At 43.0% G+C, this 25,646-nt stretch overlaps 1 protein-coding gene across 1 annotated transcript; it reads right to left on the bottom strand.

The window, feature by feature from the left end:
* Positions 1 to 1,420: 1,420 nt before the first annotated feature.
* Positions 1,421 to 25,646, bottom strand: LOC103015495 (polyadenylate-binding protein 4). The gene is made up of 4 exons (XM_028164089.2): positions 25,557 to 25,646; positions 2,032 to 2,125; positions 1,787 to 1,917; positions 1,421 to 1,524 (listed from the first exon to the last, which is right to left on the bottom strand). The coding sequence occupies exons 1-4, from the start codon at positions 25,644 to 25,646 to the stop codon at positions 1,435 to 1,437; spliced, it is 405 nt and encodes a 134-aa protein (XP_028019890.2). The 3' UTR covers positions 1,421 to 1,434.

Here is a 25,646-nt window from a genome sequence, read left to right as displayed (position 1 = left end):
TAGTTGCTCCGCAGCATGTGGGATCTTCCTGGACCAGGGCTCAAACCCGTGTCCCCTGCCTTGGCAGACGGATTCTCAACCACTGCACCACCAGGGAAGCCGTAGGAGGGCCTTTTTAAATTCATAATGAACCCTTTTGACCATACCTGAATTTACCCTAAGGAGGTGACGCATAGTGGGGTCCTGTATTAGTTAGGGATCTTCAGAGAAATAGAACCAATAGGAGAAATATATATACATCATATAGATATATATGGAGAGATTTATTATGAGAACCAGGGGAGCCAATTGTATAAATCCCAGTTCAAGGGCAGGAAAAGATGAATTGAGATGTCCCAACTCAGTCATATAGGCAGATGAAAGGGCTAATTCTCCTCTCCTCCACCTTTTGTTCTATTCAGGCCCTCCGTGGACTGGATGAGGCCCACCCACCTTACAGAGGGCAATAGCATTACTGGGTCCACTTATTAAACTGCTAATCTCATCTCGAAACACCCTCCCAGACACACTCAGAAACAATGTTTAGCCAAATATCTGGGCACCTTATGACATAGTAGATACATAAAATTATCCATCACAGGCCCCTAGATAGCTTCCAGATGGGGGCTGGTCAGCAGAGGAACCAACCACATGATTAGAGGGTTGGAACTTTCAGCTCCAACCCCTGACCTTCAGGGAGGGGAAAAGGGATGGAAATTGTGTTCAATCACCAATGGCCAGTGATTTAATCAATCATGCCTAGATAGTGAAACCACATGTAAAAATTCTAAATGCGGTTTGTTTGGGGAGCTTCTGGGTTGGTGAACACATGGCTGTGCTGGGAGGGTGGTGTGCCTGGAGAGGGCAAAGAAGCTCCGCATCTCCTTCCTCTGACACCTTGCCCTATTCTTCTCTTCCATTTGGCTCTTCCTGAGTTGTGCCCTTTATAATAATCTATAATCATAAGTATACCTCTTTCCTGAGTTCTGTGAGTTATTCTTGCAAATTTTCAAACCTAGGGGGGCGGTTCATGGGAACCCAAATTTGTAGTTGGCTGAGCATAAGTGTGGGTAGCATAGGGACCCCATTTGTGGCTGGTGTCTGAAGTAGGGGCAGTCTTGTGGGACTGAGCCCTTAACCTGTGGGGTCCGTGGTATCAGAATTGAATTGAAATGGTGGGTCCCCACCGTTGTCAGAGAATTGTAGAATTGGTTGGTGTCAGAAGAAAACCACAGTGGAAACTGTTGTTTGCCCTTTATAATTCACAGCTTATCCCCTCCTTTCTCTAACTTCAGATGACAGATAAGGCACAAAGGTAACAGGATAAGTGGGCAGGATAAGCAGTAACAGAAGCAGGGCTCTCTCCGTGCCCCTCCTTCTGCCTTTTTAGGATGATGATCGTAAATCAGAACCATCGCAGGAAATGAAATAGCCAAACATACGGTTTGTCCTTGTCTAAGAGGTAGCAGCAGCAACAGCGCCCACCTTCTGGGCAGCTTCTTTCTTGGCATGATGAGCCTGTAGGACCGCCACAGCTTCATCCACCTGTGAGAAACTCCAAGTGGTCAGTGACATCTGAGGAGAGCCCCTCCGCCCCTCCCTGGCGCCCGGGCCCAGCGGTGGCCTCTCCTGGTGCTGACCGCCTTCCCAGATACCCACGCGCCAGCAGCCCTCAGGTCACAGGCGAGGCACGAGGAGGTCACGGGGCAGCAGACCCTTCTCTCTGCCTCCCCTGGGTGTCCAAGGCCACCCCCTGTCCCCCTGAGCCGAGTGAGCGGAAGCCGCGGGGGTCTGGGAACCTGCTCACCTTGGAGCGGAGAGACTCGGGGGACTCCAGCATGTGCAGCAGCTCCGAGTTGTCAATCTCCAGCAGCATCCCCGTAATCTTCCCAGCCAGGTTTGAGTGCATCGTCTGGATGAGCGGGAACAAATGTTCACCTGTGGGAAGGTATTCCGTGAAAAACCCAGTGGCATCCCAGTAGAGAACGGACGCTGGTGTCCAGGTCAGTAGCAGCTCTGGCCCCCTCTTCTGCAAGCACGTGGGTCACTCACCCAGCATCTGTTTCTGTTCCTGGGGGGGTGCTGCGGCCAGCATGGAGGCGGTCAGCGGCTCCTGCCCCTGCACGTGGACCGCAGGCTGGGGTGCCTGGGAACCAGGAGAGGCGGCGGGCTAGCACCAGGGAAAAGACACTTGACAGTGGTCGAGGTTAGGACAGTCCAACCATTCAACACCTGAATGCTACTATTCAGCATGCCAGGAGAGGAGGACGAGAGGTCCCTGGGCAAATTCAGTCCACTGAGAGGGGAGTGGTGGGAATATAAAAACTATATAGATTCCTGTGTACATATTCAGGTATGTAATACAATGCAATACAGTCAGAAAGAGGAGGTGAAATGAACCCATAGAGAACACACCTGCTCTGTGTCAGGCCTAGTGCTAGGCAGCTATTTCCTCAGATATTTAGTCCTCATAAACTTTTTCAGGTAGAGATTATCACCCAATTTTACCCATGATGCCCAATGAGGTCAAGTCATTTGCTCACATTAGCAAAATAAAAACTGAGTATTGAATTTGTTTATTGAACATACAAAGTTACAGCAACTATCTTTAGCAGTACAGCTTTATTGTAAAGACCCCGTTATTTGCTTTGGAGGGACTCCCAGAAAGGACTGGGCCCAAGGGCATGCATTTCAGACCAGTTATGATTATTATATACCATACGCCCTCTCTCATAAAATGCTCTATAGAAACATGAGATGTTTGTAGACATCAATGTCTAGATGCTTCTATGGGGTCAGTGATGATCTGGGGCATAGAAGCAGGACCTTGCAGGCTATAGAAAGGATTCATGCATTGCAATGTTTGAGCCCAATTAAAAGAATTCTAATAGTAATTGCTTCACTTGTAAAGAAGAATAAATCCAAAGGAAAGGTGTAAAAAGAAGAAACGATTCATATCTTTTCAACAGGGCATTACATTTTGGAACTCCCATATTTAGAGAGCGTTAGGTAGGTGAAGTGAATGAGACAGTGGGCCACATCCGTTTCTCTCCTGCATTTCTGAAGGGAGCAGTTAGACCCTGTGCTCACATTTAGCACAAGTTGTATTTAATTTTTTTTTTTGTATCTACTTTTTAAAATCCCCTTTCTCCTACTGCAGAAAGAGCATTTTGAGAGCAGAGTCCATGTCAGTTTGTTTACCGCTGTGACGCCATCCCACTCTCAATTCCTTGGCATTTAGTGGAGTTTTAATATCTGATGAATGAAGCATGGGATGTGGGCTGCTGACACTGGGGTGCATTTCCGTGGAGCAAAAGCCCAAGGAGGAGCACGGGCGTGAGTGGTGGCTCAGGTGCAGTGGGAACCCCTAAGGAAAAGAACAAGCCAACTTAGATCCCACCACTCTTGGCAACCACGCTCTCCAGGAGTCTTCCTTTGAGTCAGTGTTTACACCATGGAGACTGTTTGAAGGACTAGAAGTTAAAACATTCTCTCTGCTAGCCATGGACTCTTTTCTTCACTGGCAGCAGGAAGGACGGATGTCCAGGTATGCCAGAACCTAGAGCTTGTGGCCACTTTTCCTTCCTTTCAATATCATCTCATTACACTGGATTCAATGCTCATAGCAGCACTATTTACAATAGCCAAGACATGGAAATAACCTACATGTCCATCGACAGATGTATGGATAAAGAAGATGCAGTATATAGATATATACAAGTATATATACAATGGAATACTACTCAGCTATAAAAAAGAATGAAATAATGCCATCTGCAGCAACATGGATGGACCTAGAGATTATCATACTAAGTGAGGTAAGTCAGACAGAGAAAGACAAATACCATATGATATCACTTGTATGTGGAACGTAAAATATGGTACAAATGATCTTATTTATGAAACAGAAACAGACTCACAGATATAGAAAACAAACTTATGGTTACCAAAGGGGAAAGTGGGGGGGGATAAATTAGGAGTTTGGGATTAGCAGATACAAACTACTACATATAAAATAAACAACAAGGTCCTACTGTATTGCACAGGGAATATTATACTGTATATTCAGTATCTGGTAATAACCTATAATGGAAAAGAATAAAATATATATATATATACGAATCACTTTGCTATATACCGGAAACTAATACAACATTGTAAATCAACTATACTTCACTAAAAAATAAACAATTGATAATCTCCAAAAAGAAATTGTCCCTTGGATTTGGCAATAGTTTCTTAGATAAGACACCAAAAGTATAAGAAACAGAAGAAAAATAGGTAAATTAGACTTCATCAAAATTAAAAATTATTGTGCATCAAAGGACAATATCAGGAGAGCGAAATGATAACCCACAGAATGGGAGAAAATGCTTGCAAATGATATAGGTGATGAGTCTCCTGTCCAGAATGTGAAAAGCACTCTTAAAACCCAACAACAAAAAGGCAAACAACCCTATTAACAAATGGGCAAAGGACTTCTCTCCAAAGAAGAGATACAAATGATCAAAAGTTCATGACAAGATCAGTGTCATTATATCACTTACATGTGGAATCTAAAAAAGCTGAACTCATAGAAACAGAATGTAGATTGGTGGTTTTCAGGGGATGAGGGGGTGGAGGAAATGGGGAGATATTGTTCAAAGTGTACAAACTTCCAGTTATAAGATGAATAAGTTCTGAGGATTCATTGTTAATAATACTGTATTATATACTTGAAGATTACTGAGAGTAGATTTTTAAAAAGATTTATTTATTTTTTATTTATTTATTTAATTTATTTTTGGCTGTGTTGGGTCTTAGTTGCAGCATCTTCATTGAGGCACGTGGGATCTCTCATTGCAGCGCCAGGCTCTTTGCTGTGGTGCGCGGCTTCTCTCTAGTTGTGGCGTGCGGGTTTTCTCTCTCTAGTTGAGGCACGCGAGCTCAGTAGTTGTGCCACGCGGGCTTAGTTGCCCCGCGGCATGTGGGATCTTAGTTCCCTGACCAGGGATCGAACTCGCGTCCCCTGTGTTGTAAGGCAGATTCTTTACCACTGGACCACCAGGGAAGTCCCAAGAGTAGATCTTAAATGTTTTCACAACAGAAAAGAAATGGTAATTATGTGACATGATGGAGGTGTTAGTTAACTATGGTGGTAATAATTTTGCAATATATAAGTGTACTAAATCAAGACGTTTTCGACCTAGGACTTACACAGTGTTATAGGTCAGTTATATCTCAATAAAGCTAAAAAAAAATCAATGTCGTTATGTCATCAGTCATTAGGGAAATACAAACCAAACCACAGTGAATTACCACTTCATACCCACTAGGATGGCTATGATTGAAAATAAAAGTGAAAACAAGTGTCAGCAAATATGTGGAGAAACTGGAAACCTCATACATTCTTAGTGGAATGTAAAATGGTACAGCCACTCTAGAAACAGTTTTGTGCTTCTTCAAAAAGTTAAACATAAAATTACTATATGACCCAGCAATTCAGAAAGAAAAAAAGAGAGAGAGAGGGAAAGAAAAAATATTTGAAGAAATAATGGCCAAAAATTTCCTAATTTTAAAGAAAAACATTCATTTACAGATCCAAAGAACTCCAAGTAGGATAAACATAAAGAAATCCACATTTGGACACATTACCATCAAACTGTTGAAAGCCTAAAACACAGAAAATTTTGAAAGCAGCAAGAGAAAAACAGCACATCAGAACTCACAAGTAGAGTTCTCGGCCAAAAAAAAAAAAAAAAAAGTAAAAAATGGGAATTCCCTGGCGGTCCAGTGGTTAGGACTTGGTGCTTTCACTGCTGAGGAGCTGGGTTCGATCCCTGGTCAGGGAATTAAGACCCCGCAAGCAGTGCGGCCAAAAAATAAAAAAAGAACTCTTAAGTACAGTTCTGACAAGCCTTATTTCTCGACAGAAACAATAGAGGCAGAAGGCACTTGAATAACATAATCAAGATGCTGAAAGAAAAAAAACAAAAAAACCTGTTCACAAAAGTTTCTATGTCCAAAAGAATTATCCTTCAGAAATGGATAATTTTTTTAGTTTAAGTAAATTGAATTTAAAAAAATAAATGAAGATGAAATAAAAACTTTCCCAGATAAACAAAGACTGAGAGAATTCATTGCTAGCAGACCTGACTTACATGAAATATAAAGTCCTTCACGGTGAAAGGAAATAACACCAGTGGTAACTTGACTCTACAGGAGGAAATGGAGAGCACCAGAAAAGTGACACATGTGGGTAAATATAAAGAACCGGGGACTTCCCTGGTGGCACAGTGGTTAAGAATCCGCCTGCCAATGCAGGGTACACGGATTCGAGCCCTGGTCCAGGAAGATCCCACATTCCACGGAGCAATTAAGCCCATGCGCCACAACTACTGAGCCTGCACTCTAGAGCCCGCGAGCCACAACTACTGAGCCCATGTGCCACAACTACTGAAGCCCACACACCTAGAGCCCATGCTCCACAACAAGAGAAGGCACTGCAATGAGAAGCCCGTGCTCACAGCAACTAAAGAAAGCCCGCGCGCAGCAACAAAGACCCAATGCAGCCAAAAATAAATAAATAAATAAATAAATTTATTTTTTAAAAAAAGAACTGTACAGGGACTTCCCTGGTGGCGCGGTGGTTAAGAATCCGCCTGCCAACGCAGAGGACGCAGGTTCCATCCCTGGTCTGGGAAGATCCCACATGCTGCGGAGCAACTCAGACCATTTGCCACAACTACTGAGCCCTCGTGGCACAACTACTGAAGCATGTGTGCCTAGAGCCCGTGCTCTGCAAAAAGAGAAGCCACCACAATGAGAAGCATGTGCACCGCAACGAAGAGTAGCTCCCCTCGCCACAACTAGAGAAAGCCCACATGCAGCAACGAAGACCCAATGCAGCCAAAAATAAATAAATCAATTAATTTAAAAAAAACTGTACAAATACATATTCTCTTTTCTCCTGTTAATTTCTTTAAAAAATATAAGATTTTATGAACCACTAATTATAACACTGTATATTGGGTTTATAACATATATAGATGTAATATATGTAACAATAATAACACAAAGGAGGGGGTATGAAATTAAGCTATATTGGAGCAAAGTTGCTATATTTAACCATTTTTAAGCTAATATTAACCTAAAGAAGATTATAGTAAGTCAGGATGAATACTGCAGTCCCCAGAGCAACCACTCTACATACGAATATAGTTTGAGTGAGTAAAATGGCTGAAGTTCTTGAGTGAATTTGGATGACTCAATAAAATACCGTTTTTAAAAAATCAACAAATAAATTTAAATGGTACTCTAAAAAATATTTTAGCACAAAAGTAGGCAGTCAAAGAGGGAATAGAAACAAAAGAAAACAGGATAAATATAGAAAATAAATAGCAAAATGACAGGCATAAAGCCAGCCATATGAATAATTACACTAAAAGTGAATAGACTAAACAATTCAATCAAAAAGTAGAGATTGTCAGATTGGATTTTTTTTAAAAAAGCAAGATTCAATTATATGCTATCTATTAGAGACACAAATCAGATTCAAAGACACAGGCAGGTAGAAAGTAAAGGGATGGAAAGAGACCATGCAAACTGTAACGCTAAGAGAGCTGAAGTGGCTGTGTTAATATGACAAAATAGGCTTTAAGATAAGAAATGTTACTGGCAATGAGAGGAATATTTATAATGATAAAAGAGTCAAGACATCAGGGAGATGTAACAACTATACATCTATACATGCCTAACAACAAAGTCCCAAAATACATGACGCAAAAACTGATAGAATTGAAAAGAGAAATAAACAATTATAGTTTTGGCGTTTCAATACCTCACTCTCAATGATTGATAAAGGATATATATCCAGAATATAAAATGTACTCCTACAACTCAATAATAAGAAAATATATTATCCAATTTAAAAATAGGCAAAAATTTGAGTAGACATTTCACCAAAGAAGATATGAAGGTACAAAGAGCTAACAAGCACATGAAAAGATGGCCAAGATCATTTATCATTTGAGATACACAAATTGAAACAAAAATAAGATACCACCACACAGTCACTAGAATGGCTATAAAAAAAGATAATAACAAATGTTGGTGAGGGTGTGAAGAAATTGGAGTCCTCATACATTTCTGATGGGAATGTAAAATGGTACAACCACTTTGAAGAGTTTGGCAACTACTAAAATTTAAACTTTATTTATGACCCAGCAATTCCCCTCCTAGGTATCTATCCAAGAGAAGTAAAAACATATGTCTACACAAAGATTTGTACATGAAGTGTTCATAGCGCCATTGTTCATAAATAGCTAAAAAGTGGAATCCATTGAATATCAACTGGTGAATGGATAAACAAACTATAGTATAGCCATACAATGGAATGCTATTCAGCTATATAAAAGGATAAAACTTACATGCTACAACATAGGTGAACTTCAAAAACACAATGCAGACACAATTACAAAAGGCTACATATTGTATGAATTCATTTTTATAAAATGTCCATAAAAAGCAAATTTATAGACACAAAGTAGATCAGCTGTTTGCCTGGGCCAGGGGGTGGAAGAAGGGACTGACTGAAAATGGGCACAAGTGAACTTTTGGGAATGATGGAAATGTGCTAAAACTGGACTGTGACTTACAGAGTTGTCAAACTGTAAATTTACTAAAAATCGTCAAACTATACACTTACAATGGGCATATTTCATGATATGTAAATTACACCTCAATAAAGTTGTTTTAACATTAATCGCATTCAACAGGTACAGAAAAATCAGCTTTGGTTTTCTTATCCATAATGGAGGAGTAATAATAATCATTTCTACCTCATAAGGTCGTTGCAGCATTAAATAATTCATACAAAATGCTTAGCAAATGGCAACAAGTGAATCTCAATCATTGTTAGCTGTTATTGGTCAAGAAAAGGCTATGTTCTAAACTGGGAGGTAACAGGGTTAGATTTGTCTTTTAGAAAATCACTCAGGTTGCAGAGTGGTGAATGAATTGGTGAGATGGAGGTGAGGGAATGATGTGTATACAGTTCTGCTCTCTGCCTCTTGCCTGTTTGCAGGCAAGAGACAATGCAACCTGAAGTAAGCCAGAGGCTGCAGAGGTGGAGACGAATGAGCCAGGAGGTGGGACAGAAGGGGCTGGGAGGTCACTAGGACGACTCCCCAGCTTTTGCCTTGATGACTAGGTGGCTGGTGGTGCTATTTCCTGTGGTAAAGGAACAGGTGTGCAGGAGTAGGGATGGATGCTGGTTGGAGATGGAGACCGAAATTTGGGAGTCTGTGGAGCTGACATCATGGAAGTGGACAGGTGAGCGTGAGCAGAGGGAGAGGAGAAGAAGGTGCAGGATGGAGCCCTGGAATGCCAGCATTTAATGGGCGAGCAGAGGAGGAGGAGAAAGAATAGGAGCCTGCAGAGGGCCAGCAGGGGAGGAGGAGGGCTTGGGCAGAGGTGGCAAACCAGATGCTTGGGCAGGATTTTCTGACAGACATCTGTCATTAGTTTGGTCAATTCTGTTTTTTGTTTTTGTTTCGTTTTGCTTGAAAGGTGCCTAACATGTTCTTTATTGAGACATAATTCATGTACCATAAAATTCACCACTTTAAAGTGTTCAATCAGTGTTTTCTGGTACATTCACAAAGGTGTGCAATCATCATCACTATCTAATTCTAGAACATTTTCATCCCTCCCCCTAAGATGCCCCATACCAGTCACTTCCTGTTACCCCTGCCCCCCAGCCCCTGGCAACCACTAATTGACCTTCTGACTCTGTGGATTTGCCTATGCTGCGTATTTCATATAAGTGGAATCGCATAATATGTAGTCTTTTGTGATTGGCTTCTTTCACGTGCATAATTCTTTCAAGGGTCCTCCATGTTGTAGCATGTGTCTGTACTTCATTTCCTTTTACTGCTGCATAATAATCTGCTATATGAATATACCACAGTTTATTTATCCACTCATCAGTTGATGGACTGTGGGCTGTTATGAATAATACTTTTATGAACATTCTTGTACACGTTTTGTGTGGATGTATGTTTTCAATTCTTTGGGGCATATACCTAGGAATAGAATTGCTGGGTCTTATGGTAACTCTGCACTCAGCTTTTTGAGGAACTGTCTCTAAGTCTGGTTGTATCACAACCAGACTGTGTGACCAAGGGCAGATTGTTTCACTGTTCTGTGGCTCAGATTCCTCATCTGTAAAAGTGAGACAATAAAGGACATTTTTGCTGTTTCCAAAGCAATTGCACCGTTTTACATTCCCATCATTAATGTATGAGGGGTCCAGTTTCTCACGTCCTCGCCAACACTTGTTATTGTATGTCTTTTTTATTATAGCCAACTTAGTTGGTGTGAAGTGGTATCTCTGTGTGGCTTTGATTTGTATTTATCTGAATATTAATAATGTTGAGGATGGCCATGGTGTTTTTCTATTGAGATTTGCTAGAACATATCATTAGGTTTTTTTTCCCCCCCGTTAGGTTGTTTTCTTCCTGTTGATCTATAGAGATTTTCCAGATGGAAAGCTGATTTTTCCCATACTATAGTTCTTATGTTATTTATTAACATGGTCCAATGCCCCAACTCTATCATCCTGTAGGATTGATTGTGCCCTTTCTGTCATATATCGTCTCCAGTGTTTTTGGTCTGTATCTGGGCTCCCTACCACTTTAGAATGATCCTGAATTAATTCTATCCTATTTAATATATATAGTTTAATGATAAATTTTTATATCTTGTATCTTGTTCTTTTTTCAGAATTACCTTGTATATTCTTGGGTGTTTACTCTTTCGTATGAATTTCATTTTATTTTTAAAATTATTTAATTAATTTATTTTTATGTTTATTTTTGGCTACGTTGGGTCTTTGTTGCGCGCACGGGCTTTCTCTAGTTGCGGCGAGGGGGGCTACTCTTCATTGCGGTGCGCGGGCTTCTCATTGAGGTGGCTTCTCTTGTTTCAGACAACACACCTAGAGCACACGGGCTCTAGGTACGCGGGCTTCAGTAGTTGCGGCACATGGGCTCAGTAGTTGTGGGTTGCGGACTCTAGAGCACAGGCTCAGTAGTTGCGGCGCACGGGCTTAGTTGCTTTGCAGCATATGGAATCTTCCTGGACCAGGGCTCAAACCCGTGTCCCCTGCATTGGCAGGCAGATTCTTAACCACTGCACCACCAGGGAAGCCCTCATATGAATTTTAGAATCCACCTATCAAGTTACATGGAAAATCCTCATACATTTTTACTGGAATGAATTGAATTTGTAGATTTATTTTAAGGGAGAAGTGACATCTTTATGATAGTATTCCCATGCATAAGCATGTTATATCTCTCCATTTTTAAAATATTCGTTTTATAACTCGGAAATACTTTGTATTTTCCTTTGTAAATGTCTAGCATGTTTTTTAAAAAAGATATATCCCTAGATACATGATCGTTTTTACTGACATTGTGAATGGTATCTTTTTGCCTATCACATCTTCTATTTTCTTATTCCTATTACAATCAGTATGGTAATCTGTTGATTTTTGTATGTTGATCTTATATCTAGTAGCCCTGCCAAACTCTTTTATTAGTTCAAATAGTTTTTCTGTAGATTTCCTAAATCGACAGTAATATAACCTGAAAATAGAAACAGTGTTGTCTCCTCCTAATTCTTATCCCTCGTATTTATTTCTCTTATTACATTGGCTAGGAAGTCAGGATAGTGGTGATTAGTAAGGTGACAGTGAGCAATCTTCCTTTGTTCCTGACTCAATGGAAATGCTTCCAAACTTTCATCTTAAGTATAAAGTTTAGGTTTGGGGTAGATACCTTTTAAAAGTTCCCTTCTATTCTCAATTTGCTAAGCATTTTTATAAGGAATCTCTGTTTCATTTTGTTGAGCGGTATTTTTGAATTTTTGAAAGGATCATCTGATTTTCTCCTTTATCAGTTAATTAGCAAATCACAGTGATAGATTTCCTAATGTTAAATTATCTTTCTGTGAGTAAAGTGAAAATTAATATTGGACCTGGGCTGATGCAAACCTGCCTGACACTGAACTTGGTCTTCCACAATAATGTTTCCTTAGAAACAGTAGAGTTAAGATAAAAGGGGGTTATAGTGTACTGTAACCCCCTTTTGTTGTGTGCTTAAGTTTTGGGGGGTTGTCAATGGGCTTACACATCCAAAATGGTGTAAATTATTGGTGGGAAATAGAGGCTGCAGCTTCTATAAGTCAAGGTGACACTCACACACTTTGGCTCTCCTGTACATGACCTGTGGGTAAGTGACAAAAGAATATGTGTACTTGGGTAGCTGCTGGGCCTCCCAGGAAGATGAAAATGGCATCTGCCATATCTCCTGCTTTGTGTTCTAGATTAAAATCTATTTGTGGGACTTCCCTGGTGGTCCAGTGGTTAAGACTCCATGCTCCCAATGCAGGGGGCCCGGGTTCCATCCCTGGTCAGGGAATTAGATCCCGCATGCCGCAACTAAAAATTCCGCATGCTGCAATGAAGATCCCGCACGCGGCAACGAGGGTCCCATGTACCACAACTAAGACCCAGTGTGGCCAAATAAATAAATAAATATTTTTTAAAAATCTATTTGTGTCTCATGGGTCTGATCACCAACTTGAACCCATAATCACAGTGGTGACACTGCACCTTCCATTCCAGTGGTCGTGATATATGATTTTTTATAAGTTGCCAGATTCTATTTGCTAGCATTTTATTTTAGGATTTTTGCAAATATATTCATGAGTTTGGGCTAAATTTTCTTTTCTCATACTAGCATCCCAGATTGGTTTGGCATCAGTTATATAAGTCTACAATTCTTATCTGCAATTCCAAAATTCAAAAAGTTCTGAAAACTAGCAACAGGTTTTCTTTGGGGGGAGGGGGTACATTTTCAGCAAACTCACCTGGCCACTAAACTTGATCCGTGAGACTAGTTTTTACTTGTACCACTTAGTATGTTTTATGGCAGAGATATTAACATATTTAATTGTAGGGAACTGGTCCCATCTGTGCTGAGGGTGTTTATACACAAGTTACACACTGCATCATCTTTCTAAACTTCCAAACCCCAAAAAGTTTAAGATGAGGATAGTGAACCATTTTACCGTAATAAACTGGTCAGATTTCCTGGTTTTTTTGTGGGTTTTTTTTTGGCGGGGGTTTGGGAAGCAGTGTATTTGAAATAGTTCGCATAAGATAGGGATAATTTGTTTCTGTAAAGTGCAGAAAACTTGTTTGTGAAGCCAGCTGGGTTTCATGCCGTGTGAGTGTGTGTGTGTGTGTGTGTGTGTGTGTGTGTGTGTTACTGGTGGTGGTGGGTAACTTATTTTTCATGGCAATTAATTCTTTGGTGCCATTCTGCCCTGCATTACCCAACTCGGCCAAGCCTTCCTGTTTCTCTTCAAGAAAGTCTGATATTGCAGTTCAAAAATATTGGAGTCGGGGCTTCCCTGGTGGCGCAGTGGTTGAGAATCTGCCTGCTAATGCAGGGGACACGGGTTCGAGCCCTGGTCTGGGAAGATTCCACATGCCGCGGAGCAACTAAGCCCGTGAGCGACAACTACTGAGCCTGCGCGTCTGGAGCCTGTGCTCCGCAACAAGAGAGGCTGCGATAGTGAGAGGCCCGCGCATCGCGATGAAGAGTGGCCCCCGCTTGCCACAACTAGAAGAAAAAAAAGCCCTCGCACAGAAACGAAGACCCAACACAGCCAAGAATAAATAAATAAATTAATTAATTAAAAAAAAATATTGGAGTCACTAAAGACCAGTTGTTATTGGGAAATTTGATTTGCAGAAACTACTGCTTTTTGGCTGGACAATTTGGGAAGAAAAAGGCTTTCAGGGATTGTATTTAGCATGGTTATGGAGACAAAGTTTTAATTTTACCTCTAGAGGGCAGTCATAGATCATAAATTGGTAGGGCTGTTATTAAAAACCATTACCTAAAAATAGATTAAACTGAGTGCCCCTTTTGGTATGTATTATTTCCCTCACTTTACAGATGAGGAAACTGAGCCTTAGAAAAACTAGGTAATTTGCTTATTTCACAGCAGTTGTAAGCAGCATAAAGCAGATCTGGGATTTTAACCTCAATCTATTTACCACTAAAATCCATACTCTTAACCACACTGTATTCTCATTCTCTCTCTTTCATTCTCTCTCTCTCTCTTTCTCTCTCCTTTCCTCCTTCCCCCCCGCCCCCACCTCTCTCTCTTCCCAATAGAAACAGTATACCAAACTGGTTAAATGTACCAACTCTTAACAATTCTAAAGTCAGTCTGCTTGACTAGGAAGGCTGGGCCTCAGTGAGTACCTGCAGGGCAGAATGGCATCAGGAAATTGAGTCCCATGAAGAGTAAAAGTCACCTAGCAAACCTACCAACATCTGGCTCTATTGCTTGCCAGCTGTGTGACCAAGGGAAAGTTACTTACTTGCTCTGTGGCTCAGGCTCCTTATCAGTAAAAATGAGGTGATAAAGGAAATTTTTGCTGAGTCTTGAGCATATGCGGTATACTGCGTGACTCTGAGCCTGTATTGCTAATAAAATGCAAGAAAACAATCAATCAGGGTCCCAAAAGAAGGAACCAAAGTGCATCCCTCTTGGAGAACTGATCAGAATCAGCAGAAAACAAAACAACAACAACAACAAAAGCCAGCCTGATGATGAACTTGTTATGTTTGTGATCTGTGTCTCAGATGTACTACTTGGACTCAACCTACTGGACCTACTGGGTCAATAAAGTCCTTAAAAGCCACAAATGGAATTGGGGCTCTGCTTCATTACAAGCCAAACAGTCCTGTGCTGACAAGCTAAAGATTTATTTAACCAGCCAGTCACCTCTCCTTATATTGTACAGTGCTTTTGCTCTTAGAAGCCCATCCTTGTCTTTGGACTGGGAGTCAGTCTTCATGGGCCCTGTTCTTCCTTGTAGATTACCTACCTGAGCGTAAACCCTCTATGCTTTAGCTAATCATCCTGAGTTGTTTGCTAACGTTTCATCTGAAGACCCAATCTTACATGGTCTAACTTCTGTACTAGATCAAGTTTCCCTGCCTTACCGAGCAGTACAGTCAGTTTAACAGTCAGTTTACAGTCAGTTTAACACATATCAGTATTTATTTTTTTATTAGGAATTAGAGTTCCTATCTCATGAGATTATTTTGATGATGAAATGATACATGTAGGGCACTTCGAACAAAGCCTGAGGTGGTAAGAACTCATTAAGTGCTATTGCTGTTAGTTCAACAAATATTTTTTTGAGTGCCTACGGTGTCAGGCACTATTTTCCATTCGAAAGACACTTTGTAAAAAGCGAAAAATTTATGCATTTTGAAGAGAAACCAGAGTATCGAAAGACACTTTGAAACGTGTGTGTGTATCAGGAAGAGTCTGATCAAGAGATAGAAATTACACTGGTTAGTTGAGCAGAGATTTTAATATAAAGAATTGTTACCTAGGTATAAAGTTATTAACTGGTTAACTGACAATTCAAGAAAAGAACAGTAAGGTATCTTGGAGGCAGCAATTAAGGAAGCATCTACTGCCCTTTAGGCTGGGAGAACAAATGGAAGGTATTTAAATTATTAAAACTCAAGCTTATCGGAGTGGCCCTGCTGAGCTGAAACTCAGATTTCTGAGGAGGGGGGACTGTTCAGCTGTTGCTGGATTTTCTGGGTGAAGCACAATAAGGTTGGTATGCAAGTGTTGGAAATACTGCAAACTAGATTCAGCATCCTCCCCAGGAAGGAAGTGTTGCGGCCAGGGTGAAGAAGCATTGCTGGAGGATGATCACAAGTTCAGGAAGCCCAAGGGAAGAAACCAGTTCCTTCTTCCTCCTCCAATCGTGTAGCCCCCTCACGTACCACCTATTCATAATGCCTAAGAGGAACCTGCTTTTGGCAAAGCAGAAATATGGTTACTCTGGTCCCTGCCCCAGCATCACAATGTAGAGTATAGAAGGGTGGGTTGGAGCTAATAGAAAACAGATTATTTAATGGCACAATCCGTCCCTTTGGCTATTCAGCATCCCTACGTACCTTCTTCACATATTTGAACTTCCATAAGAAAATTAAAAACACTCTATTTTTCTTTCTAACAAGTTACAACTGTCCTTCATTCAAACGAAGACATCTAATTCTCTACCCTGAATGAGGAGATGCAAAGTTGCAATAATCATTGTATAATCAAATCATCTTTGAGTGAGTCATACCATCCATTTCTAAAACATGTTAATTACTCCTCAACTTCAGCCTTAATCCCAACTGATTATTCATTTGAGCTTGTCATTTCCTCTCTATATGCACTCTAGGGCATTCAGAAGGATTCATCCCACACCATAGTCCTTGTAATTACTGCCCTAAGACCAAGTGAAACAGCCACTCTGTCAAATGGCCCTTTCAATCGGCACTTCATCACAACCAACCACAGGTGAAAATTTGATCCATCATGAAGTCACTGCATACCACGGATTGCTAGTATTCCCCATCGTCAAGGAGGTCAGCACTGAGTTCAACTCCAAGAACACAGCCAAAGCATTGTCAAAAAATTCCTCTTCTGGTACCAATTTCTCAATCAGCTAGTGTCCAATGGGGAGACAGAACCCCACCAGTTATTTGAACAGAGAGAACTGATTATAAATCATTGCAAACTAGGTATAGAGTTGTTAATGAGGTAAGTAAAAGAGCAATAAAAAATACACCAATTTATCATAGACATAGCAATTGGAGGAAGCAGCTACCACCCCCAGGGTTGAAGGAACTAAGAGAAGAAGTGTGAATAATCAAAACACTTGAGCGTAGAAGAGGGGCACTGCAGAGCTGAAACTCAGACCCCTAAGGATGAGTCACTGCTTAGATGATGTTGGTGTCTCTGAACCTGGAAGAGGGTCCCACGGGGCTGAGACCCAGACCTCTCGGGGAGAGGGCACTGGCCAGCTCATGCTGGTATCTCGGAGAAGAGCACCATGGAGCTGTCTCTGCAAGTGATGGAGATTGTGACTGGATGCAGCTGCTGCTACAGGAAGGAACTGCTGTTACCAGGGGTTAGAAGCATCCCTGGGGTGATACTCAGAAAGTGTAAGCCATCAGAGAGCCCATAGGAAACCAGAAGCAAGTTTCTTCTGCTACCACCATCCTTGCATGTTCTCTCTCCCTGTGTATTAATCATGCCTTTTAATTTCCTGTTATTTGATGCTTGGGCATCCTGGGGCCTTACTGACCTTGGAGGGATTGCTTCTTCCAAGGCTAGCTAACATCCCCTTTAGAGATGGCAAACAACTTGCCTTAGAGCGTTCTTTTCATATGCAAACCAACTGATCCAGAGCCCATGATCCCAACCATCTCCTCTGTTGAGCTCTCACACTCTGGGCCACTATCCATTCACGCTAATCACCCCAAGGCCGGGTACCAGACAACTAAGGACAGTCCCTATACCCCAGAGACCACTGAAATTATTCAAACTAGCCAACCCTAAGCCTGCTTACCCTGCCTTGCCTGTTCCTTCCAGTGAAAACCACAATACAAACTCTTGCCCATGTTTTTTCCTCACCCCTTTTGCCCCCTGACCCACCCTGGTGCTTCGCCGTGTGACCCTGAGTGGTGTGCCCTGCCTCCTATTTCTAGGGAACTGAGCAAACTTCCTCCTTCATGATGGTCAATTCCACATCTGTGTGTCACACAGATTAATCAAATCCCAGGTGCCCTTAAAACACCCTGTAGCATCCGCTCATGACAGAGGCTAACAGGAAGCCAGTTCACAAAGCAGAAATGTGGGTGTCAGAGTCCCAGCTCCAGCCTCACAAGGGAGAGTACAGAAAGGAGAGTTTGAAGCAGAGAGATAACAGCGGACGCTCTGGCCAGTGTACAAGTTAAATAAGGTCTGTTTACGAAGGAGCTTCTAGTCTATGACAAAATTGTTTATGACTCGACTGTAACAGTAGAAAATTGCACCTTTGAGACGTGCCTCACCTGAGGCCACCACATAGGGAAGGTCAGCAGAGAAGGCCTGCGAGAGCTAGGGCCGGAGGAGGGCTTGTCACTTCAGATGGGGCTGTCAAAGAAGGCTTCCAGGAGTGACACTGAGCAAAATCCAAAGGAAGGGAAGGAATGAGCTATGGGGTTGTCTAGGAGCCATGTGGATATCTGGGAGCAGGTCATTTGGGTAGTGAAAATAGTAAGGGCAAAGGCCCTGAGAAAGGATGACTCTGTCTTCAAGAAATGACAAAGAGGCCATGTGATGTTCTTTTTTCTTTTTAAATTTTTATTTATTTATTTATTTGGTTGCACCGGGTCTTAGTTGCGGCAGGCAGGCTCCTTAGTTGTGGACTCTTAGTTGCAGCATGCATGTGGGATCTAGTTCCCTGACCAGAGATCGAACCCAGACCCCCTGCATTGGGAGCACCGAGTCTTAACCACTGTGCCACCAGGGAAGTCCCGTGATGTTCATTTTATGTGTCAACTTGGCTGGGTCATGGTGCCCAGTTCTTTGGTCAAACACCAGTCTAGCTGTTGCTATGAAGGCATTTTTTGGGATGTGATGAACACTTAAATCAGTCAACTTTGAGTAGAGCAGATGACCCTCTATAATGTGGGGGGACCTCATTCAACCAGCTGAAGCCCTTAAGAGCAAAAGTTGAGTTGCCCCTGAGGAAGAGGGAATTCTGCCGCTAGACTACGCAGAAATTCTGCTTGAGTTTTCAGCCCTCAGACTCAAGACTACAACATCAGCACTTGCCTGAATTTCCAGCCTGCTGGCCTGCCCTGTAGATTACAGACTTGGCCTGCCCCTACTACAGTGTGAGCCAATTCCTTAAAATCAATCTCTCTCACCATAGTTATAATATGCATCCTATTGGTTCTGTTTCTCTGAAGTACTCTGACGAATACAGGCCAGGGTGGCAGAAGAAAGTGAACAGTGGGGTGAGTCCTATGAAATGGGGCCAGAGGTGAGGAGTGGGAGGGAGGAGCCCATGGTGTAGGGCCTTGTAGCCAACAGGAGGGCTTTGGCCTTTACGTGGGCTGGGAAGTCACTGGAGGGTTCTGAGCAAAAGGGTGACATCATCTGACTTGTGTGTTCAAAGCTTCTCCTGGCTGCTGTGAGGAGAATGGACTGCGGGGCAAGGCCAGAGGCAGGGAGGCCACTGCAGGGATGGACACGTGGTGAGGACATGGAGGGGTCGGGGGAAAGGGGGGTGGCAGTGCAGGTGGTGAGAAGTAGAGAGATACCTCTGAGACATTTGGCTCTTGGGTTTCTGGATCTGGGCTTCAGCGGTCTGGGCTGGAGATGTAACTCTGGCAGCTTTGAGCCGGCCTCACCCATGACCACACAGGGAGGCCGCGGAGCTCTGCCCAGGACCAGGGCCTGAGGTCTCCACTCAGCACCTCAAGCGTGGCCTGTGTCCTAGGGAGGCTGCCGCAGCGCCCCCAGCTCCCCACACGGGGGTTCCCAACAGAAGCACCGACCTCCATGCCCGAGGCGGGGTGGGTAACACCAGGCCTCCTCCCAGCTGTTCACAGGTCATTGCAATGCAGGCCACGGTTCTTCACAGAATATAGGAACAAGCCTGGAAAACCCCAAACCCAGTTTTCTATTAACCCAGTCCTGAGTGAGGACCAAGCAGACAGGCCTGGTTTTCTCAGCAGAGCTGGTTTCTGTTAGTCCAGGGAAGGCAAACAGGTTTCATCTCATGTGCCAATCTTGATTAGTTAAGCTTGGCTCTGGATAGAGCTGTCTTAACCAGAGGGAAGGGGTGTGGTCATCCATCTGGAATCTCTCAGACAGCATCGGTGGGTGGGGCAGGGGAAAAGGAAGAGCTGCTCTTCAAATACCTGTGACATGAGTGTGACATTTAGCTGTGTCTTTCCCTCAAAGCAGCCCAGGTGGGGTATCTGAGGGTTGGCCTGGGGCTGGTAGAGACAGCTGAAGCAGTGGTGCAAGTAAGGAGAAGCTTGTGTGCAGCCCATTCATTTATTCAGCAAATAATTTTTACCTGCCTACACGTAGCAGTTACGATGCTAAGTGTAGGGGATGAAAAAGTGGAAACAAGCCTACTCTGTAAGCCTGCTGTTTTAGTCAGCTCGGGCTGCCATGACAAAATAGCACAGACTGGGTGGTGTAAGCAGCAGAAATTTATCACAGTTCTGAGGGTGGAAGTCCAGTTCAATTCCTGGGGAAAGCTCCTGGCTTTTGGACAGCTACCTTCTCTGTGTTCTCTTCTTCTGTGTTCTTGCGTGGACTTTCTTCTGTATGTACATTTTGTGGGGAAGGGGGGAGACAGAGTGAGATCCCTCTCTTCCTTTTCTTTTTTTTGGCCATGCGACTTGCGAGATCTTAGTTCCCGGACCAGCAATTGAACCTGGGCCCTCAGCAGTGAAAGTGCGGAATCCTAACCTCTGGGTCGCCAGGGAATTCCCTCTCTCTTCCTTTTCTAAGGTCACCAGACCTATCAAAGGATTAGAGTCCCACCCTTATGACTTTATTTAATCTTAATTACTTTCTAAAGACCCTGTCTCCAAATACAGTCATATTGGGCATTAAGACTTCAACTTATCAATTTTGTGGGGATAAAATTCAGTCCACGGCACCTGCCCTCATGGAGATTATGATCTCATGAAGATTGACAACTTAACAATATAAACAAGTAAATAAAAATATAATTACAAGTCCTATTAAAAAGTAAACAGGGTGCTGTGATAGAGAATAGTAGAGAGGGAGAACCTAATTTCTACAGGGAGATAAGTGCTCTCTGAGGATGTGACATTTAGATTTGGACCTGAAGGATTAGAAATAGTCAGCCGTTCAACAAGCAGGTGAAGGATGTTCCAGGAAAAGACACCCACAAGTGCAAAGGCCCTGAGGCAGGAAAGAACTTGGTATGTTAGGGGAAGTGAAAGCACAACTTTGGCTTTTAAAAGATCACTCTCATTTCTGTGTGGAGAATAGACAATATAGGAACAAGAGTATAGGAAAGCAAACCAATTCCAAGGCTATTGCCATCATCCATGTAAAAGATGACACTTGTTGGAAGTAGAGTAGTAAAAGCAGAGATGAAGAGAAATCGATTGATTCTAATATATATCAGTTGAAGGTAGATTTGATAGGATTTGTTGACTGATTAGAGTTTGGAGGTATTAGAGGGAAGTGAAGAGAATGATTCCTAGGTGGTTGGCCTGAGCCACCAGATAAATAGTGGTGCCATGGATTTTATGGGGATGTCTGTGGGAGGCATGGACGTGGCAGGATTAATCAAGAGTTCTATTATGGATGTGTGTGATTTGAGATTCCTATTAGATACCTAACTAAAGAGCCCGCAAACGGGGCCAAGGTGAGGCCAGTGAGTTACAGGAAAGGTTTGTTACAGAAGGCAATGAGGAAAGTTTTTCAAGGTGGAGTTTGCTCGACCACATTGAAAGTTGTTGAAGGGATTCAGAGGGACAAGAATATAAAATTGCTATTGGATTTGGTAGAGTGGAGGGCTTTTGTACCCTGGACTGCCTTTAGATAGGAGATGAACACTTTCCATTTTCATGGGGGCAGAAGAGATGGATCCAGACATGAGTGGTTTGTAAACTTGGTGATAGAAAGACAATGGAATTCCTCTTTTTTCCTAACAAAATGCCAATATAGTGACCTCATGAGCTGTGACCATTAGTCAAAAAAGGCATATGTGATCATTAAAATGCCATCAAACACATTTTAAGTAATACACGCTACAAGACCAACCTATGACTATAAACAGGGCTTATGTAACAGTTGTGATGGTGAGAAAAACCACCATGGATGTTCCCAACACCAGATCTCACCAGCTGAACATCTGCAGTCATTCAGAACTTCAATAAATGATCAGAGATGGTTATTAGTCAGGGTGAGTAATGTTAGCTGCAGGAACAAACATCTCCAAATGTAAATGGCTGAACTTAATAGAAAGATATTTCTCATTCACGTCACCATCCGATGTAGGATGGTGAGGGCTTTGCTCTATACAGTCATTCAGAGACCTAGACTTCTCCCACCTTAGGGTTCTGCCTTCTTCTAGGTCCTTGCAATCCTCTCCATTCATCTGATAGACGGAGAAGAGAAAGAATCATGCCTGGGAGGTCTGTATGAGGAAGTGAGGCATATCACTTCCAGTTCCCAGTCACATGTCCACCCCCAACAGCCCCAGCTGGGATCCCCATCAACACTGGCATCAAGTACCCAACATGTGTGTGAAGATGTCTCCAGATGACTTTAGCCCTTGGCTGTCAAAATTTCCCAACTGAGGCCCCAGACACTGAGGAACAGAGATACACTTTCCCCCACTCTGCCCTGAATGAATCCCAACAATTGCATAAATTCTAATTCCTTAATAAATTCCTTTTCCTATATTAGTCATCGTGTTTCCATTTGTATGATCCAACCATGATCAATATCAACTCTGGATTTGAACTGAACATAATTGCCATTTTGAATGGTACAAGTGCCACACTAGTTGGTTCTGGATCTTTTAAGAAAACAAAACCCTGCTGACTTACTACTTATACCAGTGTTAGAACACACCCACAATAAAACCAAAGTAAAGGGTAAACTATTTAGAATCACTAACAAGTGAGTAATTTGAGGATAAAGGTAAACTGATGATTCCTCTAAAGCACAGAGCAGAGTTCTTCCTAAAGAATGAGCGATGCGGCGTGTGCTGTGGGCAGGGATGTGAGCAAAGCAGCAGAATGCCATCAGTGTTTCTCAGAAGTGGCTATTTAAGAGGCCCGTTTATCAATGGTCATGATGGTATCCAATGAACGGATGAGCTTATGTTATAACATATTTATAAATAATTAATTGTACTATTTATTGCAGTTGCTGCTTACCATTTGCCAACTGGTATCTTAGTAGTTCAATATTTCATCCACTGTCACAGGCTTCACAGTACATACCTGTCCCGCAGCCCTGTTAGTGTTTGCCATCGTGGGGGGCGGATGGCAGGGCGAACTGATGATTTAGTTGGAGGTCTTCCCACCTGCAAATTCTCCTTTCAGAATTCAAATCGTAGAAGCATTTCATCTGTTCTTTTTAAAAGGGAAAAGCACTTCCTGGATGCAGGCAAGCCCTGTGTCCTCACCCCATGCACAGCTGGTTTACTCTGGGGCCCTTTCTTTCCCATCCAATGCTCCTCACCCAAGGGCACCAGCTACCCTGCTTTTATTTCTCCTCCTTTGGCCTCCAGTTTCCCTGAACTGAAGATAAATAAGATGGACAAGTCAGCAATTCTCAAATTTTATGGTACACAAATGCAGGTTCCCAGGAGTCATCCCTGAGTTTCCAATTTTGAGACAGTAAGACTTTCTCCAGGTCACTTCGAGCCCTGCCCTTCTCTGGCCCTAGGCTACCTCTCTGCCTTGCAGATCTGGCGATTCTTTACCCCCATTTGGGAGGGTTGGATGGCCCAAAGTATCCAGGCTCTGTTTGCAAATAAGAGAGGGTGACTGAGGCTGCAAACCCAACCCAGATCACACAGCCCCAGACTGATCATCCCCTAGTCTCAACCAGAAATTAGAACTTTCTTTAGGCACTGGGAAGCAACCTCCATCTGTGGAGCTCCTGCTACATGCCTGATACCATGCTGTATTTTTTCATGTATCACCTCACTTAATCCTGACAACAAATCTTTTTTTTTCTTTTTTTCTTTATTAATTAATTAATTAATTTTATTTATATATTTGGCTGTGTTGGGTCTTCGTTGCTGTGCACGGGCTTTCTCTAGTTGCAGGCTTTCTCTAGTTACGGTGAGCGGGGGCTACTCTTCGTTGTGGCACGCAGGCTTCTCATTGCAGTGGCTTCTTTTGTTGCGGAGCACGGGCTCTAGGCGCAGAGGCTTCAGTGGTTGTGGCACGCGGCCTCAGTAGTTGTGGCTTGCGGGCTCTAGAGCACAGGCTCAGTAGTTGTGGCACATGCGCTTAGTTGCTCTGTGGCATGTGGGATCTTCCCGGATCAGGGCTCGAACCCGTGTCCCCGGCATTGGCAGGTGGACTCCCAACCACTGTGCCACCAGGGAAGTCCCCCTGACAACAAATCTTATGAGCCTGGAATTTTTTTAAATTTTATTTTATTGAAGTATAGTTGATTTACAATGCTGTGTTAATTTCTACTGTGCAGCAGCAAAGTGATTCAGTTATATATATATATATATATACATTCTTTTTCATATTCTTTTCCATTATGGTTTATCACAGGATATTGAATATAGTTCCCTGTGCTATACAGTAGGATCTTGTTGTTTATCCATCCAATATTTAATAGTTTGCACCTGCTAATCCCAAACTCCCAATCCATCCCTCCTCTCCCCTTGGCAACCACAAGTCTGTTCTCTATGTTTGTGAGTCTGGTTCTGCTTCATACATAAGTTCACTTGTGTCGTATTTTAGATTCCACATATAGGTGATATCATATGGTATTTGTCTTTCTCTTTCTGACTTACTTCACTTAGTATGACAATCTCTACGTCCATCCATGTTGCTGCAAATGGCATTATTTCATTATTTTTTATGGCTGAGTAGTATTCCATTTTGTGTGTGTGTGTGTGTGTGTGTGTGTGTGTGTGTGTGTGTGTGTGTATGTACCACATCTTCTTTATCCATTCATCTGTTGATGGACATTTAGGTTGTTTCCATGTCTTGACTATTGTAAACAGTGCTTCTATGAATGTAGGGGTGCATAGATCTTTTCAAATTATAGTTTTGTCTGGGTATATGCCCAGGAGTGGGATTGCAGGACCATATGGCAACTTTATTTTTAGTTTTTTGAGGAACCTCCATAGCGTTTTCCATAGTGGCTACACCAATTTAGATTTCCACCAGCAGTGTAGGAGGGTCCTGGGACCATGATTAATCCTGCTTCTGAGAGGAGGACACCAGGCATCAGTGAAGCCCCAGTAGGGAGTGTAGGGCAGAGTCGGGACTCCATTCAGACCTGTCCTGAGGCCTCCTGAAGCCGGCTCTTCCCCTTCCAACATGCTCACCCAAGAGCAGGGGCTGGAACTCAGATCCAGAAGTGACCCTGAAGCTCAGTCTACCTACCTGTTGTCTACCAGGAAGAGGGGAATGAGCTTAGCACTTCACTCTCCATGGGTTGGCTCCCCTCAGGCTTCACCACTCACCCCCAGAACCCTAATGCACAGGCACCTTCCCTGCACCCAGCACCCAGATGCCCCCAATATCTGGAATGATGGGCCAGGCTCCCGGTCACCTCCCATGTTCTAGGTGTGGGAGGTCGTGGGAGTGGGTCTGCAGACTCTTCTCCCAACAGCTCTTATCTGCTCACCCGTCTCCATCGGGTGCCAGCACTTCCGGTCCAGACCTCCATCCCCTCAACCACTCCAGCTCTCAGGCCCCCAACCCACTCGACACCTAGAAGCCCAAGTAATCCTTAAAAGTGTGACTCAGGCTGTTCGTGTTACTCACCCCCAGCCACAAAACAGTCTGATGGCACTTGGGATAAAATCCAAACTCCTGGCCATGGTCCTCTCTCAGCAAAGTCACTTCTATCCAGCCATAAAGGTCTCCTCTGAGCTCATGTGAGAAGCCACTCTTCCTCACCTCAAGGTCTCTGCCCATGCAGTCCCTCTGCCTGGCACACGCTTCCTCTTCTCTCATGCAGCTGGCCACTTCCAGTCCTTTAGATGCCAT

The sequence above is a fragment of the Balaenoptera acutorostrata genome, chromosome 1, assembly GCF_949987535.1.
Source record: "Balaenoptera acutorostrata chromosome 1, mBalAcu1.1, whole genome shotgun sequence".
NCBI lineage: Eukaryota > Metazoa > Chordata > Mammalia > Artiodactyla > Balaenopteridae > Balaenoptera > Balaenoptera acutorostrata.
Note: the sequence above shows the minus strand (reverse complement) of the source record. Positions and strands in the feature narration are given on the sequence as shown.